Source organism: Canis lupus, chromosome 25 (assembly GCF_048164855.1).
Source record: "Canis lupus baileyi chromosome 25, mCanLup2.hap1, whole genome shotgun sequence".
Taxonomy (NCBI): Eukaryota; Metazoa; Chordata; class Mammalia; order Carnivora; family Canidae; genus Canis; species Canis lupus.
In genome coordinates this window covers 24,905,557-24,925,303 of record NC_132862.1, presented here as the reverse complement: position 1 = coordinate 24,925,303, position 19,747 = coordinate 24,905,557, and the positions used below count along the sequence as shown (strand labels likewise).

General features: G+C 38.9%; 1 protein-coding gene across 26 annotated transcripts in view; it reads right to left on the bottom strand.

The window, feature by feature from the left end:
- The window catches only part of C2CD5 (C2 calcium dependent domain containing 5), a 101,368-nt gene extending 82,186 nt beyond the window's left edge, over window positions 1–19,182 (bottom strand). For 9 of the 26 annotated variants that reach the window (XM_072798695.1, XM_072798697.1, XM_072798698.1 and 6 more), the window contains exons 1-3: window positions 18,971–19,181; window positions 18,702–18,826; window positions 4,302–4,388 (exon numbers count right to left, since the gene is read on the bottom strand). In XM_072798695.1, coding sequence (XP_072654796.1) covers window positions 4,302–4,388; window positions 18,702–18,791 — 177 coding nt within the window. In that variant the 5' untranslated portion in view covers window positions 18,792–18,826; window positions 18,971–19,181. Of the gene's footprint in view, window positions 1–4,301; window positions 4,389–18,701; window positions 18,827–18,970 lie in introns of all 26 variants that reach the window. The other 17 variants (XM_072798699.1, XM_072798707.1, XM_072798701.1 and 14 more) reach the window with 3 other exon arrangements.
- Window positions 19,183–19,747: the final 565 nt, after the last annotated feature.

Sequence of the window (19,747 nt, the reverse complement as noted above, 5' to 3'; positions counted from 1 at the left end):
AGACATACCACTCTGTTCATTAAGACAGAGTTTGTCATTAATTAAAATCTCTACATTCTCCTTACATATGCTTTGGTCAAGTGGTATCTCTGCAAATCCATATAGTTTGATTAACTTTTTAAAGTTAACTATGAAATATGCCTTTCCCCATTCCATTTGTTTTTGGCCTTGGGCTAATAACCCAACCTCTGAGGATTATTTTAAGAATTAAAGTACAAGAAAGAGGGCAGCCCTGGTGGCGCAGTGGTTTGGCGCCGCCTGCAGCCCGGGGTATGATCCTGGAGACCCGGGATCGAGCCCCACATCGGGCTTCCTGCATGGAGCCTGCTTCTCCCTCTGCCTGTGTCTCTGCCTCCCTCTCACCCTCTCTGAATGAATAAATAAATCTTTAAATAAATAAATAAATAAATAAATAAATAAATAAATAAATAAATACAGTACAAGAAAGAATTGTTATTACTGATACCATAATATAACTGGATGATTTGTTTTTAAGAAAAAAAAGGATACTTCTCTATGAAAAATATAATTAAAATTTTATGGATGAAATGGCATAATATTTTGCATTTGTCTTAAAATCCCTGCCAAGTGTGGGGTGGTATAACAGATAAAACAAGAACAGTACAATGCATAGGTAAAAGTAAAGGTAAATGATAGATATGTAACCTATTTTTATGCATATTTGAAAACATAGTGAAATGTCAAAATAATCACTTTGATTTCCAGTTCATTCTGAATCACATGTCATCAATGGCATCTGACACTATGACATTAACTTATATTCTTAGTAAAAGGGAAAGAATCATAAACTAAGCCATTAACTGCTGCTCCAAAGACATTCCTCCAATTTTTACCTCTATTAATAACATTTTTTGTATACACTTATTTAACCATCTACACATTTACCCAGGAGTACCCTCATCTTACGTATTAGTACACTACAGTATTCCTTCCCTGACACTACAGGGCTCTATACCAACCAAGCGACTAGAATTCTTGATGATATATATAGATAGTTAATAATAGAAATAATTTGAAGAGAGAAGTTCAGAAATTAATTTTAATTAATTTCAATAAAGTAATTAAGGATATTTCATAGATTAAATTGAGTCAATATCAAATCATGAAATATTATAAAGACTTTCTCAGAAATGTTTTAAGTGTTTAAAAATTCTAGTTGCACAGCTACATGCCCAGCTAAAAGACTAAATTTCCTAGCCTTCTTTGTAACTACTAAGATATAAGCATAAATCATATACACTAGATAGGGTAAGGAAAAATTTCTCAAACAGGGCTTGCTCAGCTGAAAAATACATATAAACCCATCACCACTTCTCCTATAATCCATTTCTTTTTTTTTTTTTTAAGATTTTATTTATTTATTCAAGAGAGACACAGAGACAGAGGCTCCGTAGACAGAGGCAGACATAAGCAGAGGGAGAAGCAGGTTTCCTGTAGGAAGCCTGAGGCAGGACTTGATCCCAGGACCCTGAGATCATGAGTCAAGCTGAAAGCAGACGCTCAACCACTGAGCCATCCAGGTGCTCTTCCTATACTCCATTTTACTCAGCTCTTTCTTCTAGCCTAGATCACCGATGTGATCACTGGAACTCCAGCTACTAACTCGGAAACTAATGTGATCATCAATATGGAAGCAACAGGTGATAGATGAGGGAGAAAAAAGACAAAAGGATCCTGGGTCCCAAATCATTGCATGGAGCTCCCAAATATCATTACACTGCCTGGCCTAATACTTCTTTTACATTAAAAAAAAAAAAAAAGAAAAACTAAACATCCATTTGTTCATGATATTTGAGAGTTCACAACATATAAACTAGTATCAATCACAACAGACAAACAAGGTTAAAAAAGTTTATAATTAATGTTAACTATAAACACAAAGTTTAGGAACATTTTTCACACAATATACATTATTACTATAAGTACTAGCCAAAATAGTAGTAAACTTAGTAAATTTTAAGGGAAATGGCTGATAAATTTAGTTACTAAATCTCAACATTATAAAAGCCCCTTATTTCAGAAAAGTACAAAGATATTATTTTTTAAAGTTATCTACGCTACTTCAGTATTCTGCAGCTTTAAGAATTACTAGTACTGCATCATCAATAAAATGAAATTAATAAACCCAACTTAAAAATGAGCAAAGAACCTAAACAGTTTTCCAAAGACATACAAACAGCCAATAAACACAAGAAAAGAGGCTCAAAATTATTAGTCATTAGGTAAATGAAAATCAAAACCAATGATATATCACATCATATTTACATTTTCCACATTAAACTAGTCACCAAGTCCTGTGAAGTCTACCTTCATAATGTCATCTCTAAATATCTTTTTGGGGGAGTAAAATATGAGGGGTAGTTCAAAGTAAAAGAATCACAAATGGTCCTTAGCCATAAAAATTCATGCTACCTCATTCAGGACAGAAATGCATATTAAAATTACACTGTAAATGTCACTTCACACCTATTAGAATGGCTATTAAAAAAAAAACAGAAAATAACAAAGCTTGACAAAGATGTAGAAAAATTAAAACTCTCATACATGCTGGTGGGAATGTATAATGGTGTAGCCACTATGGAAAACAGTTTGGCAGTTCCTCAAAGAACTAAACATAAAGGGCACTGAGTGGCTCAATGGCCGACGCCTTTGGCTCAGGGAGTGATTCCCAGGGTCCTGGGATCGAGTCCCACATCAGGCTCCCCATGGGAGCCTGCTTCTCCCTCTGCCTATGTATCTGCCTCTCCTTCTGTGTCTTTCATGAATAAATAAGTCTTAAAAAAAAAAAAAAAAAAAAGCTAAATATACAATTTACCGTGTGACCCAGGAATTCCACTTCTGGGCATATACTCAAAAGAACTGAAAACAGGGACTTAAACAGATATTGGTACAGTAATGTTTATTGCAGTAGCCAAAAAGTTAAAACAACCTGAATGTCCATCAACAGATAAATGGATAAACAGAATGTGACACACACACACACACACACACATATTATTCAGCCATAAAAAGTAAAGAAATTCTGATACATTATTCAACATGGATAAACCTTGAAAACATTATGCTAAGTGAAACCCAGATACAAAAATACAAATATCATATTATTCCACTTATATCTAATACGGGCAAATTCAAAGAGACTGAAAGTAGGTTAGATATTACCGGGGCTCAGAGAAGAGGGAATGGGAGTTACTGCTGAATGAGCAGTTTCTGTTTGGAGTGATGAAAAAGTTTTGGAAATAGTAGTGATGCTATCACAACATTGTGAATGTAATTAATGCTACTGAATTATACTTAAAAATGGTTAAAATGGCATTATTTTTGACACACACTTTTGAATACAATTTTTTTTTAATTTAATCTGTATACTATTCTTTTTTTTTTTTTTTTTTTTTTTTAATTTATTTACGATAGTCACAGAGAGAGAGAGAGAGAGAGGCAGAGACACAGGCAGAGGGAGAAGCAGGCTCCATGCACCGGGAGCCCGACGTGGGACTCGATCCCGGGTCTCCAGGATCACGCCCTGGGCCAAAGGCAGGCGCTAAACCGCTGCGCCACCCAGGGATCCCTAATCTGTATACTATTCTTAAGTGGGTTTTGGTGCATGCTAAAACCCAAAGACTATTACAGTAATAATAATATGATATTTTAAAAGATTCTATTTTTTTTAATTTGTGTTCTTATATTCATACACTGTATTTTCTTAACTATAAACATTATTTTTTAAAAAATTCAATAATCTAAGTTAAGCAAAAAAGAAAAGTATTTTTATGGTGTAGGAGAACTACTACACCAGAAATAAAAGGTACTCCTATCATTCCTGGGGGAAGCTATCACATCCAAAAAGTATACTAAAAAATGCTGACATTTAAAAACTTACCTCAAGGGGTGCCTAGGTGGTTCAGCTGGTTAAGCATCTGCCTTTAGCTCAGGTAATAATCCCAAGACCCTGGGACCGAGCTCAAGTGGGGTCCCTGCTCAGTGGGAAGTCTATTTATTCCTATCCCTCTGCCCCTCCCTCTGCTTGTACTCGCTCGCTTTCTCTCAAATAAATAAAATCTTGGGATGCCTGGGTAGCTCAGCAGTTGAGCGTCTGCCTTCAGCTCAAGGCAGGATCCCAGTTCCAGGCTAGAATCCCAATCCGGCATCGGGCTCCCTCCAAAGAGCCTGCCTCTTCCTCTGCCTCTCTCTGTCTCTCATGGATAAATAAATAAATTTTTAATTAAATTAATAAATAAATAAAATAAATCTTTAAAAAATAAAAATTTAAAAAAACTTACCTCAAATTTAAACCATTCTGAGTTCCACTGAGGGTTAAGGGACTTGAGATACACATCTGTTTTAAAGGTGGTATTACCAAATTTTACCTAAAAACAAATAAACAATCCAAATATAAACATCAAAAATGCGAATAAAAGTACATTTTAATGTCAGCCAAGCAATAACAAGATTAACCATAGAGAGAAAAAAAAGACAACTATCTCCTGAAACAAAAAGAAAAGAAAGTACAGGTGGGTTCAATAAGTTTGTAGGTTACATCTGAAATAAAAGATTACCTACTATTCTGGTTGACTAGCTCTACACAAAAATTAAAAACAGACCATTTTGTCAATATGAAAGAAGGAGTCAATATAGCCTTCAGGGAACAAAAGCCCAGACAAAAGAGGAATCTTGATGGCAGAGGACCAGCAAAAAATCAGAAAGTAAAAAAGTCAGCTGACTATCCTTTTACCATTTCAGCTTGGGAATCTAGAACTAGAGCCCATTATTGTAAGAACTTGGAAATATATCCTATTTTCCAGCTTCCCTATTTTGTTTTTGTTTTTTTTTTAAACGCTTATCTGTGCACATGCATAGTGATCAGCAACAAACCATGATCATTAAGGGTTTTATCCTCAGGAACAATGAAAGGGATTGGATTGGGGAGACTACCTTACTTCACAACCAGTCTTAGCAGACACTAAATCACAAAGATCTGAAAATAATTAAGAAGAAGGGAATAAAGAATGAAGAAAGCAGACCAAATCCCTGGGATTTGCTTCCAACTTAGAATGTATATTATGAAATCTGACTGAACTTGAGAAGTGGTCAGGAAGCTTAAAAGCAAAACAGCCAGGGAACTACTTCCTAGGTGGCCTCATCTTTCCTAAATCTGATCTCTTCCCTAATTCTATTAGCTATTATCATTATCTTTCCTAACCTCTAAATTCACTAAAGCCTATTCCCTTTAAGACAATATCCAGCACACAGTTTTGCACACTGTAGATTCTTAGGAAATGCTAGTTCAAGCAGATAGTCTATGAAGCCTCCTTTCCTTTTTGAAAGAAATGTCCTTTCTCCTTCAGTATTATATTTTGCTGATTTTACTGTTTTATCAGTCCAGGAAATTTTCTAAAATCAAAATATCCAAAACAATAATTATTTTTATCTTCTGTATTTTTTTCTAGGTGTTTTATCATTTAATTTGAATTATCAGACATGGTACCAACCATTTTGGTACCTAGGCAGGTTAGTTAGAGGGTAGAAAAGGTTAAAAAAATTATGTGAAAATAATAACTTCTGGCACAGTAAAGAATATATGAAAGTCAAAGATAAATAAGAAAAAGTATCTGCTAAATATATACTAAAGAGCTATTTTCTTCCATTTCTACTATGTTTCTATAAAGCAATATGAAAAAGATCAACAACCCAACAAAAAAAAAATAGGCAAAAGACCTGAACAGACAATTCAAATAAATGGAAACATAGATGTTTTTATTTATTTTAATATACATGCTTTTAAAACACAGTTAACCTTTGAACAACATGGATTTGAACAGCACACAGCCACTTATAGGTAGAATTTTTTCAATAAATATACTGGAAAATATTTTGGAGATTTGTGACAAATTGAAAAAACTCACATACAAACTATGTAGCTAGAAATATAGCAAAAAAACTAAGAAATAGTTATGTCATGAATGTCTAAAATATATGCAAATACTAGTCTATTTTATCATTTACTACCATAAAATATACCCTATTTATATAGTTAAAATTGATCAAAACATACACAGAAATATGTAACAGACTACACATGATGCCTTTAGCAGTTCAGAGAAATGTAAATGAATGTAAAGATGCGATATTAAATTATAACTGCATAAAATTAATTGTAACATATACCATAATACTGTAATAATTTCATACCACCTTCTGTTGGTACTGCCATGAGCCCAAGTGTTGCTAGTATCTGCTTTAAACACTAATACTACCCATCTCTGCATGAGCGGGGTTCACCTCTCCAGTAATTTGCATACTGAAGTACAAAGTGACCTCTTGCAGTTCGTGCATATTGTTCATTGAATGGTATTCATTGAATGGTATTCATTCAATACCATAAGCCTGGAATAACATCATGGGACCCATATGAAGTACCACTAGTGCTGTTGTTTGAAGTGCTCCCGCGAATCAAAGAAAAGTCATGACGTTACAAGAAAAAGCTGAACTGCTTGATATGAACTATAGAGGTCTACAGCTGCACTTGCCGGCTACTTCAAGAGATAAATGAATCCAGCATAAGGGCCATTGTAAAAAAAGAAAACTCATGAAGCCAATGTTGCATCTATGCCAACAGGTGCAAAAACCTACACTTTTTGCAAAATACCTTTTTATCTCATATTGAAAATGTCACTTTTATATGGATGCAAGATTGCTATTAGGAAGGCATACTCAGGGACGCCTGGGTGGCTCAGCAGTTGAGCATCTGCCTTCGGCTCAGGGCGTGATCCTGGAGTTCCGGGATCAAGTCCCACATCAGGGGACTCCCTGCATGGAGCCTGCTTCTCCCTCTGCCTGTGTCTCTGCCTCCCTCTCTCTCTCATGAATAAATAAATAAAATCTTTAAAAAAAAAAAAAAAGAAGGCATATGAATCGAAAAAAAAAAGTGAAGCCATTATATGACAACGTAAAGCAAAAAGGAAGGTGAAAGATCTAAAGCTGAATAGTTTCATGCCAGCAAAGGATGATAATTTTACAAAGAGGAGCAGCTTAAAAAATGTCAAGGTAACAGGAGATGCAGCTCCTACTGACCAAGAGGCAGAAACAAGTTCCCAGATGCCATCAAGAAAATCACTGAGGGAAAAAAAAAAAAAAAAAATCACTGAGGAGGACAGCCCGGGTGGCTCAGCGGTTTAGCGCCACCTTCAGCCCAGGGCCTGCTCCTGGAGACACGGGATCGAGTCCCACATCAGGCTCCCTGCATGGAGCCTGCTTCTCCCTCTGCCTGTGTCTCTGCCTCTTTCTCTCTCTCCCTCTCTCTCTCTGTGTGCCTCTCATGAATAAATAAATAAAAATAAAATCTTGAAAAAAAAAAAAAAGAAAAGAAAATCACTGAGGAGAAAGGCTATCTGCCTGAACAGATTTTTAATGCAGACAAAAGTGCCCCATTCTGGAGGGGAAAAAAAAATGCCACAAACGATACATATTAGTAAGAAAGAGAAAAGAAATAAGCTCCAGTTTTTAAGGCAAGAAGAGATAGGCTAACTCTACTGTTTGTGCAAATGTAGTCAGGTCTATGATCAGAACCACCCTTATCTATAAACTGCTAACCCTCAAACCTTGTCTATCGAAAAGATAGATACCAGTTGTCAGTCTTTCAGTTGTACAAGAACGTCTGGAGGGATCCCTGGGTGGTGCAGCAGTTTAGCGCCTGCCTTTGGCCCAGGGCGCGATCCTGGAGATGCTGGATCGAATCCCACGTCAGGCTCCCGGTGCATGGAGCCTGCTTCTCCCTCTGCCTATGTCTCTGCCTCTCTCTCTCTCACTGTGACTATCATAAATAAATAAATAAATTAATTAAAAAAAAAAAAAAAAAGAACGTCTGGACAACAAGAACCCTTTTTCTGGACTGGTTCCATTGATGATTTGTCCCTGAAGTCAGGAAATACCTTGCCACTAAGGTATTAGTGCCTTTTTAAAGTTCTTTTGATATTGGACAATGCCTCTGGCCACCTAGAACCCCATGACTCAACACCAAGGGCATCCAAGTGGCCTACCTGCCCACAAACAAGATTTCCATAATTAACCTCTAGATCAGGGGATCATAAGGACCTTTAAAGCTCATCACACATGGTATTCTTTGAAAAGGATCGTCAACACCATAGAGAATTTTGATAAGAGAACATTATGAAAGTATGGAAGGATTACATCACTGCAGATGCCATCACTGTTATAGAAAAAGCCATGAAAGCCATGAACATGATACAATAAATTCTTTTTCTTTTTTTCTTTTTTTTAAGATTTATTTATTTATTTATGATAGACATAGAGAGAGGCAGAGACACAGGAGGAGGGAGAAGCAAGCTCCATGCAGGAGCCTGACAAGGGACTCGATCCCAGATATCCAGGATCACGCCCTGGGCTGCAGGTGGCACTAAACCACTGAGCCACCAGGGCTGCCCAATACAATAAATTCCTGCCAGAGAAAATTGAATGTCATACGGGACTTCACAGGATTAACAACAGGGCTAATCAAGGGAATAATGGGAGAGTTTGTGGATATGACCAAAAAGGTAAAGGGTTTCAAGATTTGGATCTTGGATAAATTTAAGAGCTAATAAACACCACACCAGAAGAATTAAAAGAAGACAACATGATGGAGAGGAATGTTTCTAAACCAGTGCCAAACAATGAGAAAAAGCTGTAGAAGAAGCAGTGACCAAAAACAAAATGACATTAGACAATCTGGCAGAAAGGACGGGACTATTCAAGACTGTTACTGATTTCTTTTACAACATGGACCTTTCTAGGATCCTAGCACTAAAACTAAAGCAAACAGTGGTACTGTATAGAAGTATTTTTTAAAAAATGAAAAGGCAAAAATGTCAGAAATTACAACATAGTTCACTAAAGTTATACCATGTGTGCCTGCCTTTACTGCCTCCCCTTCCAACTCCTCCACCTATTCCACTTCTGCCACCAGAAACTGCAAGACCAACCTTTCGTCTTCCTCCTCCACCTACTCATCATGAAGCCAAGGATGAAGACCTTTATGACAATTCACTTCCACTTAATGAATAGTACCTAATCATTATGCTGCACAGTTAATAAATTTATCTGGTGTGTATGTGTAAATGTCTTCATGTGAAAATGTAATAACTATACAGCAAGAGCCATATGAGGTATTTTTATGTCATCATCAGTACCTAAGTAGTCATTGTGTGCAAGAATTGCATGAAGTGCTTAGTCTACACTTACACAGACATAGGTGAGCAATACTTAGTACAAAATTAATCATATTAGTTTTCTTACTGTTTTATAACTTTGTTTTCAAAGAATTATGTAACTGCAATATACCTCTCTCATAACTGGAGAAACTGCATATCAGCCCATGAGCACAGGTAAGTGTTTCTTTTTTAAGTTACATTTCTAATACTGTATTATAAATATGACTGCAATACAGTAGGCCATAAAACTTTTTTATGATTCACTTGTTAGTGTATTATGAAGCATTCCTACCAATTATACCAGGCTACCATAAAGCAATCATACTGCTGCTTTTTTGTTATCAATGTATAAATTATACTTGTAAATAAATATGAACTTTTTTACATTATCTTTTCATTTTTGATATCTAGTGTAAGATGTATAACATCTACTGTGTTTTGTATCATTTAAGACAATATTGACATAGTTACTGACTATGCAACTGCCCCTAAAAGGCCTTGCATGGTTCAAGAGTCAACTATATATCAAAAAATGATAGAGAAATGCAAACTAAACCACTATTTTTACCTATTATGTTGGCAAACAGTTTGAAAACAGTATTAATGAGGTCTTCTAATAGTCTGTTGGTGGGAATATAAATTAAAACAATCTCTAAGAACGGCAGTTTGACAACGTATCAAAATGTTAAATGCCTATATCCTTTAATTTCATATAGGAGTGCACAATGACATGTGCAAGCAGCATTATAGTAGCAAAAGACTGGAAATAACCTAGATATCCACCAATTTGGAATTGGTAAATGAAGCATGGTAGAGCCACAAAGTATAGTGCTAAATAGAAGAATGAAGCAGTTCTCTCCACATGGTACAGAACAATCACCAAAATACACCTTTCTTCTGTGGAACAGCATGTATGGCATTCTTTGGGAGAAATAAATGCCAAAATCTTATAAGTCATATGATATACACCTATATATAGTATAGATTATTTTTAGTAGGACATATAACAAATGTTAACAGTGACCACTAGAAAGAACAGAATAGGTTTGGTAAAAGAAACATGGTGTAAAAAAAAAAAAAAAGAAACATGGTGTGAGAGAAGTTGACCTATTTTGTGCCGTCTGAATTCGGAACCATGCACATATTTTTTCTATTTGTAACATGTATCATTTTAAAACTCAAAAACTTAAAAATTCAAATTAAAAATCATAATAACTTTATTTTGATTAAAATTGTAGAATTCTGGATTCACTTCCAGGAATTTATCCCATAAAAGCACTTTCACATGAGTATCCATTCTAAAAAACACTAAAAAAAATCTAAATAATCATTCAACACAAAAATTATTGAATAAATCACATGCATTGCTGTTAAAGAATGGAGCTGATTTTAAGTACTGTCATGTGGAAATGTCAATGACACAATAACTGAAAAAAACAAGTCACAGAATATATAAAGCAAGTTTACATTTGTTTTTTTAAATGTAAGCAAATTTTCTTTTTTTTTTTTTTTTTTTTTTAAGGAAAGGAGGGGTAAATGAACACATGCTGAAGAACTAAGAGCAATTATTACCTGTGAAGAAAGGGCTGACATGGTGTAGGGAATACAGTATAGTGTAATAAGTACAAAGTACAGAAGTTTTACTTCTGAGTTGTTTTTAGGGTTTTTTTAAGATTTTATTTATTTGAGAGAGAGCACAGAGGGAGAGTAAGAGGGAGAAACAGACTCCCCACTGAGGAGAGAGCCCGATGCTGGGCTCTATCCCAGGACTCCAGGGTCACAACCTAAGCCAAAGGCAGGTGACTAACCTATTGAGCCACTCAGGCACCCCACTTCTGAGTTAGTTGAACCTATTGTAATGTGAGCTATTCATGTATTACTTCAGTAAGTTTTTTTTAATTTTCCATCACAAACAGTAAAAAATTAAACTTAATGGGGAAGTGAAGGGGGAGCCAGGGGAGAATAGAAGTTACTGCTCAGTTTCTCATTTAATTTTAATTATATTTTAATATTCAAAACATTAAGGAAATAGTACTTACTTTACCTAATAACTGCTTTATTTGAAGTAAAACACTGTTAGGATTATAAAACCTTGTTTCAAAAGACAAAGGTTTGGGTGCAACTGCCAAAACTACCACATCAGGGCAGCCCAGGTGGCCCAGCGGTTTAGTGCCACCTTCAGCCCAGGGTGTGATCCTGGAGACCCAGGATCGAGTCTCACATTGGGCTTCCTGCATGGAGCCTGCTTCTCCCCTCTGCCTGTGTCGCTGCCTCTCTCTCTCTCTCTCTCTCTCTGCGTGTGTGTGTGTGTCTCTGATGAATAAATAAATAAAACCTTTAAAAAAAACAACAACAAAATTACCACATCATTCTTTATTTTTTTTTCTTAAAGATCTTATTTATGTGAGAGAGAGAGCATGGGGGAATGGGGACAAGCAGAGGCAGAAGCAGACTCCTTGCTAAGCAGGAAGCCCAATGCAAGGCTTGATTCCAGGACCCTGGGATCATGACCTGAGCAGAAGGCAGACACTTAACTGACTGAGCCACCCAGGCACCCTACTATATTATTCTTTAAATTATGCGTTCAGCCTTCTTCAAGACTGTCCCACTATACTGTACTGCTATATTGTGCCTTTTATTCTTCTTTTGGTCAACTATTCATTCCAGATATAATAAAGATCTGAGAGCTCCCAAACTACATTAAACAAACAAACAAATAAGATTTTAGAAAAAGAAAAAGGTTTGAATGTGGACTTTGCCAAATTGTGATGATTCCTCTTCTACTAAAGAAGAATCATAGTTCATTTGGTCTTATTTAATTCAAAGGAGATTTTATTACCCAGCAATTAAATGAATGCCTTACAACTTTGTTAAAGAACATCAGAGATTTTAATGAGATTCCCTAGTAAAGTAAAAGCATTCTTTCCCCACTCATTAGCTAAATTACCTTGAGAAAGTTATTTAATGTTGCTTCCTCCTCTGAAAGGAGGATTGTTGTATCGTAGAAGAAAATGCATTTAGAAGCCTAGCAAAATGTCTTGTATATCATTAAATATTAATTTCCTTTCATCTCCCTGTTCCCCAAAAGGCTCCTGGATACACATAAAATGGTAATAAGCTTGCCAAACAGTTTGTAACATGCACATTAATAATGGGATAAATTTCCATTAATACTTCTCTTCTACAGAACTTCATCATCTCACCCATCTTGAAGACTCCTGCCAAGAGTAATTATCTTAAAATACTACTTGGTGGGGCGCCTAGGTGGCGCAGTTGGTTAAGCGACCAACTTGGCCTCAGCTCAGATTATGATCCCACTCTGGGCTCTGTGTTAAGTGTAGAGTCTGCTAGAAACTCTCTCTCTTTCCCTCTGGCCCTCCCCCTACTCATTCTCTCTCTCTAAAATAAATAAATCTTTAAATACCTACATACATACTATTTGGTCTTCACTAGCTTCCTAATTTCCTCACGCTGTATATAGTAGAAATTCCTTCCACCAATGCAATCACAACTGGTATCTGATCAGCTCATCAAATAATTTGGTAATTTGGTTAAATCAAAGAATCATTAAAAATGATACAAATGGGGCACCTGGGTGACTCAGTGGGTTAAGTGTCTGCCTTCCACTCAGGTCATGATCTCAGGATCCTAGGATTGGGCCGAGTCGGGCTCACTGCTCAGCAGGGTGTTGGCTTCTTCCCCTGCTTATGCTCTCTCTCTCAAATAAATAAATAAAATCTTTATTGCAAAAAAGATACAAATGGTAAACATTTTAAGATAAAACATATAAATATTCATTCCTCTATATTTGAATGTATGGCTAAGGCCTCTTTGAGTAAGGGTCCAGGGTAAGTTCTGCATCATATTTTTTGCATAAACCACACCCATAATGTACCATCTGTGATTTCCAGTTTGCGTTTTTTTATGTGGTGGTAGAACTTAAAATTGCTTGTAAAAATATATGAACACAGAATCCTAGTTTTCTTACAATCTAATTCAAGAGTAAAGTTTAGTGACTGTATCCATATGTCTTTACATAGCATTATCAACTTCATTTTCAGTCTTATTTCATCAGTTTACATAAGGTTTAAATAAATTACAGTAACAAATAGAGTTACTAAACAGGTTTGGGGAAAAAACATAACTGCCTCTTAGTAAAATATTACCAGCCAACTGATGGGAGGAGCAGGCACATTGGAGAATAATCTATGTGGGGGGCAATGTGGGGGGTATTCAAGAATATGCTTATGGAAGGAATGCAGTGCACTGGGAACTATGATTAAGTTAGTTAATGGAAGTTGTTTAAGAGAGCTTCTACTGTACAGACTCCTCCTCCCTAGTTTTCAGAACGTTCAATAACCTGCATCCCCCCTTAGCAAAAACTTTTCCCCCACAAAAACCCTTCCACGTAAGCTCTATCCCTCTCCTTTTGCTTTTACCGAGTTTGTCCTATTCATCCAAAAAAATGCCCCTTTTTCCTCCTTGCCTATATAAATTTTACCATCCTCCAAGCCCAGCACAAAGACTTCTCGTGAACAGTTCTGGCATCATTATCTCCCTTTCCTATGATCTTACACAGTTACTTGTCTACATCACACAATTTATCCCTTTATTATATCGTAATCCTTCATTATCCCCTTGTTCTTGCATTAATCTTTCCCTTCCTGACAGATTTTCCCTATTACCACACAAATATGTTCTAGTATCATCTAGCTTATCTTAAGTACTAAAAGTTACATACTCCCCAAATACCACACTATTTTTCCTTTCCTCTTCACAGCCCCATTTCTCAAAACCGTTGTCTATTCATCCACACTTCTTCCTCATCTCCCTTTGTACTTTAACCCTCTTTAACTCATTACAGTATGAGATTCCTTGATACTCCCCTTCCCAGGTTCCCATAACAACCTCCATACTGTCCAATCCATTGATTTTCCTGTTCTCTTTACTTGACCTCTCAGTGCAATTTAATGGGAAGAGGCTACCTCTTTCTAAAAACCCTCTCTTGGCTTCTGAGACATTATTTTCCTGATTTTTCTCTCTCCCCGTTCGCTGATAATCTGCTTTCTCCCCCTAGTCCTCCTCCTCTAATAAACATGTTCATGTCAAGTTTTTCTCAAGGATCCATGCCTCCTCTCTCCCCCTAAATCAGAGGTCTACAAAAGGGAAAGGCCAATTCCTAAGGGAATTTTAGATATTTCTATGGGGATATTTGTGGGGAATAGTTCTAATACTTAGAAGGAAGGACAAGAGAAGCTAGGTACCCTGTAATACAAGAAATAGTTCCCTACAATGAAGAGTTGCCTCCTGTCATGACTTTCAAATGTTCTACCAGATAATCACACAGGATTAAAAATCTAACTCATTTTACAGATAAAAGTATTGTAATGGGGGGAAAAAAAGTGTTGTAATGCAGTTTTCATTTACAAATTTGTCAAGAAATACAATCATTATGTAAATTAAGGGGAAATTCTGCTTTTTCCCAGGAGTATTTTGGAAAATCAGATAGCAATGAAGACCTATCTGAGATGTCAAAACTGCACAATTGTCTCTGTATGAGAAGTCAGATTCATGTGATTTTTACAGATAGGTGAGATACTCCCTATCTTGTATCCTTGCTTTATTTTCTCTAAATTCTCGCCATCTATCAGTTTATCTTTTAATTATCTTCTTTATGAACTCCATCCTCCCACTAAAATGTGAGTTCCATAATTAAAGAAATTTTTGTCTTATTCACTACTATATCCCCAGCACACTATACTATATACCCAGTACTGTGATGGATATATTCAAAGGCTTAATAAATTTCATGGGCTCAATCTGATTACTTTGTACCTTCTACTGTGATCATGAACAAGTACTTCTGTATTAAAATGCGTACTAAAAATATTCTCTCATTTGTCATACTAATAGAGTAATATATTGACTTTTTTTTAATTGTGAGAATAGGTTACATTGGCCATAAATATCATGCCAGCACAATAAAGTGTGGATTTCAAAATACCTAATAAAGGGGGCACTGAGTCTCACAGAATGGAAAAGCACTGGCCTATATGAACTCATTTCTAACTTGCACCTCTCTTCTGAACACCATATTCACAAATCTAACTTCCTTGGGGACAACTCCAATTAACATCTCAAACCCAACACACTTCAATGGAAATTGATCCTCCACCTACTCAATCAATCTCTACCAATCCACCTGAAGCCTCAGAAAATTACCCCAAAGATTCCAGACAGCTACAAATCATCTTTTAGTTTCCCTTTCCCGGGTCCCCTACTCCAGTCAACCAACAAATCCTCTAGAGTCTATCTTCAAGGTATATCTGGAATCCATTCACTTCTCTCCATTACCAAACCAACATCTTGGTTCTTACCTTCTCTTTTCTGAGCTTTTTTTTTTTTTTTTCCTTTTCTGAAGTATTATAGAATCTCCTAATTAGCTGTCTGCTTCAGCTTCTTTCCCTCTTCAGTCCATACTTCAGATAGCAAAAAAAAAAAAAAAAAAATCTCAACAACTGCTTCCCAAAGAACTTAGAATAAAATTCATAGTCCTAATCATGGCCTCTAAGATCTTGCACGATTGGCTCCTTGACTAACTCTCCAACTTTGATCTTACACCACTGTCTCCTATACTAATACATGCCAGCCATACCCATCTTCACTTCCTAATATACTCCCAGAGCAGCTGGCTCCTCAGTTGGTCTTTGTCTGATTGACACTTCCTCAGAGGTCTCCCGATTACCCAATCTAAAGTAGATGTTCCCTGTTACTCTCTATTGTCTTCTTCCATGGCACTCAATACAATTGCCTATTTAATCATTTCTTTACATTTTAATGTCTGTCTCTCCCACCAAAATATAAACTCCTTAATATTAGGAACCAAGTCTATTTTGTTCACCATCATATAAGCATCAAGCTATACCAGTGACTAGCAATGGGCCTGGTAAATAGCATTCAATAGCTATTTGCTGACAGAAGGAATTAAGCCATTATTGGGGCACCTGCATTGCTCAGTGGTTGAGCGTCTGCCTTTGATTCAGGGTGAGATCCCAGGGTCCTGGGATCAAGTCCTGTATCAGGCTCCCTGCAGGGAACCTGCTTCTCCCTCTCCCTACATCTGCCTCTCTGTGTCACTCATGAATAAATAAAATATTTTAAGATTAAAATTAAAAAAGTCATTCTTGAATAAAACCCCTCCCTCAGCAGCAAAAACCATTTATTACCAAGACATGATGATTTTACCTATGTCCCTCATGTTTTTCTCCTCTAATCAGTTCCCACAGCCATTCTTGACACGCACATATTGCCTGGATAATCTTACCACCTTCTCAACTCATCTCCCTGTCTCATCTCTCATCTGTCCAGTCCATCAATAACATTATCACACAAGTCCTCCTATAAACAACCTAATACAGCATCATATTTCATTTCTTCTTAAAAAGTGCTTTGCTGGGACAACTGGGTGGCTCAGCGGTTGAGCATCTGTCTTGGGTCAGGGCGTGATCCCGGGGTCCCAGGATTCAGTCCCACATTGGGCTCCTCTGCCTGTGTCTCTGCCCCCCCTCCCGTGTGTGTGTGTGTGTGTGTGTGTGTCTCATGAATAAATGAAGTGAAATCTTTAAAAAAAAAATTGCTTTGCTTACCCCTGCTTATAGAAAAGAAAAATTATGCAGTACAGAACATGAGATTTAGCACCAACCTACCTTTCCAGCCTCATCCCCTATAACCTCTACTGCCCAATTACTGCCTTTTACTCCAGACACATCTCAAATTAAGATAGTTCCGTAAACATACCATGTACCCCATTCTGTGCCTTTGATGTTCCCTCTACCTAGTAAAATCCTGATCGTCATTCAACGTTCAAGGTTCAGGTCAAATGTCATTTTCTTAGGAAAACTTCCTAAACCTTCAGAGACAGAATGAAGTTTCTATATTGTACAACACTCATCAACTTGTCTAGAGAGGTAATGTTAGCACGGTGGTTAAGAGAACAGACCACAAGTTTATTTATTAGGTTAAGAAACCCTAGGCAAATTATTTACTATTCCTAGGCCTCGGTTACCTTAACTATAATACGGGATAATAGAATAGCAGGCCTGTTATGAGGAGTTAGAATTAAAAAGTAGTTAGCAAAGACCTATAATGAGACTCAACACGATAACTATTAATTAACCTAAACTGCATGAGTCAGTCTCTGAGCTACCTGAAAGCAACTACGCTTTGGTAATCCGTGTATCCCCATTACCTGACATCTGGCCCAAGAACACACTCAGCATCTGGTTCTCAAGCGAAAATGAAGCTGGGATTAAGAATTACCACAGCAATGTTGAGGGGGGGGGTAAGAAACTGCAGTTATTAAGTCAGAGAACCTTTAGGGAACATCAAGAATATTTTATGTTGAGATGAAAGAAGGTTGTTTATTATCCTGTAGCTGTCAACTCTAAGCATTACCAGCCCAGATGATTATCATTCTAATGCTCTGGCTCATCAAGTCAGGTTTTCTTTTTAAGATTTTATTTATTTATTAATATGAAAAAGAGCGCGAGCAGGGCAGAGACACAGGCAGAGGGAGAAGCAGGCTCCATGCAGGGAGCCCGACGTGGGGGTCTCCAGGATCAGGCCCTGGGCTGAAGTGGCGCTAAACCGCTGAGCCACCCGGGCTGCCCTCAAGTCAGTTTTTATTACAATTTTTACTTGGCTTCCTTCAGACTCTGGGTTATTACTTTCCGGGGCCCTAGGCCTGTGCTAATTTGCATGAGTTTTAAACTAATCATCTGGCTTAAAAAGCAATTTTGCAATTGAAATCCATGGCACTTAATTGGCTTCCTACCTCTAGGCACTAAATTACCCTAAAACAGCTCATCGGATCTACCAGTCTATACAAGAGCAGAAAGCGCTGGGGTTGTCTTTTAAGACTTAACACTGATGACTCAGAGAATGTTACGCTCAAGAGTGCGATCGCCTCGCCTTGGAGACCTAGCAAGTGCCCATAACGGGCTGTATCTACCATCCTGACGTGATCTGCATTACTTTGGTTTGAGAGGCCACCCCTCCTTAAACAGAAGAACGTACACAGGTGTGTGTGTGTGTGTGTGTGTGTGTGTGTGTGTGTGTGTGTCTGTGTGTGTGTGTGCGCGCGCGCGCGTTCTGGTGGCTGCGCGGCCACGCCTCGGGATCTCCTGCCGACTGGCAGCTGGCCTGTTAGGAGTCCTGACCTCAGGGTCACCCCAGCATGCAGAGCAGGAACTGCCTCCCCGCGCGGCGGAGGACGCCGCAGATGCCCGGGAGCGGTGCACCCATCACAGGGGCTGCAGTCTGGGCAGTCGGCCCTCCAGGGAAGGCTGGACGAGCACCGCACAAAGGACGGCAGTCGGAAGGAGAGTGGGCTGACGAGCTGGGGGCGAGGTGGGTAGGCTCCTGCACAGGGGCTTGACTCTCCCTGTGTTTTGAGGGACAGGACCTTGCACCAACCTCCACGAAGGCATCAGTCAGGTCACTAGCTCGGTCCATCACTGGCAAATGGCGCCCGGCCACGATTTTCACCTTCAGCTTCCCAGGCATCTTCCCGGCCTCGGCCTCGGCCTCTTCTTGGGCTCCTGCAGAAACAAACAAGCGAGTCTGCGCCGAGCTCCGCGCCGGGCGGGGGAGGGGCGGGAGCGCGCAAGGAGCCGCGCGCGCAGCCGGGGGCGCGCGGGATAACTGATAGCGGAGGGCGCGCCACGCCGCCGATCGCCACTCACTCTCGGATGAATGAGGGGGCCGTCCCGCGCGGGCGCTGAGGCCTCATGCCGGAGAGGCAGCCGGAGGAGTGGCCCCGGAGGATTCCTCTACCCCGACCCCACAGCGCTGGCGAGAGAAGCAAAAGCCCATGAGCATCCCGCGCAGGTTCTGCCAACCCGTCCTGGTGTTTTCCTCCCCCCAAAATGGCGGCTCTCGGGGCGTGAGGGAAGCATCGATCTTTCGGCGCTCGGCCCGCTTCGCCGAGGAGGAATTAAATTCGCCGAGAGCAGATGGAGGGGGCGGGGCGGACTGCACAGGGAAGTTGGTCGAGCCCTGCATCATCCACCGAGCCGGCGCGGCGGGTCGGCGCCTGCCTGCCTGTCTGCCTGCCTCGGAGCGGCCCGGGTCGCGCAGGGGCGGGGTGCCCGGAGGTCTCGGTGGCTTCCCGGCTGCGAGCGCCGCATTCTCGAGGGGTGTGACCGAAGGAGCGGCGGCGCAGACTGCTAGAGAAGCGATTTCAGGCGGCCTGTAGCCACCAGTCCTCCTCAGTGGGTTGTAAAAATCAGTTTACCTGGTTCTGCCTGGAAGGGATGCAGTTCTTGTCGCATATGAAGGAGGGTAAGAAATTTCAGGGACATCTTGGGTCCTGGTCAAGTAAGTATTGCATACATAGCAACATTTTTTATTTTTTCAGTCGTATACACGTGTTACTGTAGGTCTTGGGGAAAAACAGAACTTTGAAATCCAAAGCCACCGAAGGAGTTTCCCCTGCATGCCTGCATAGGCTCAGTTCGTTT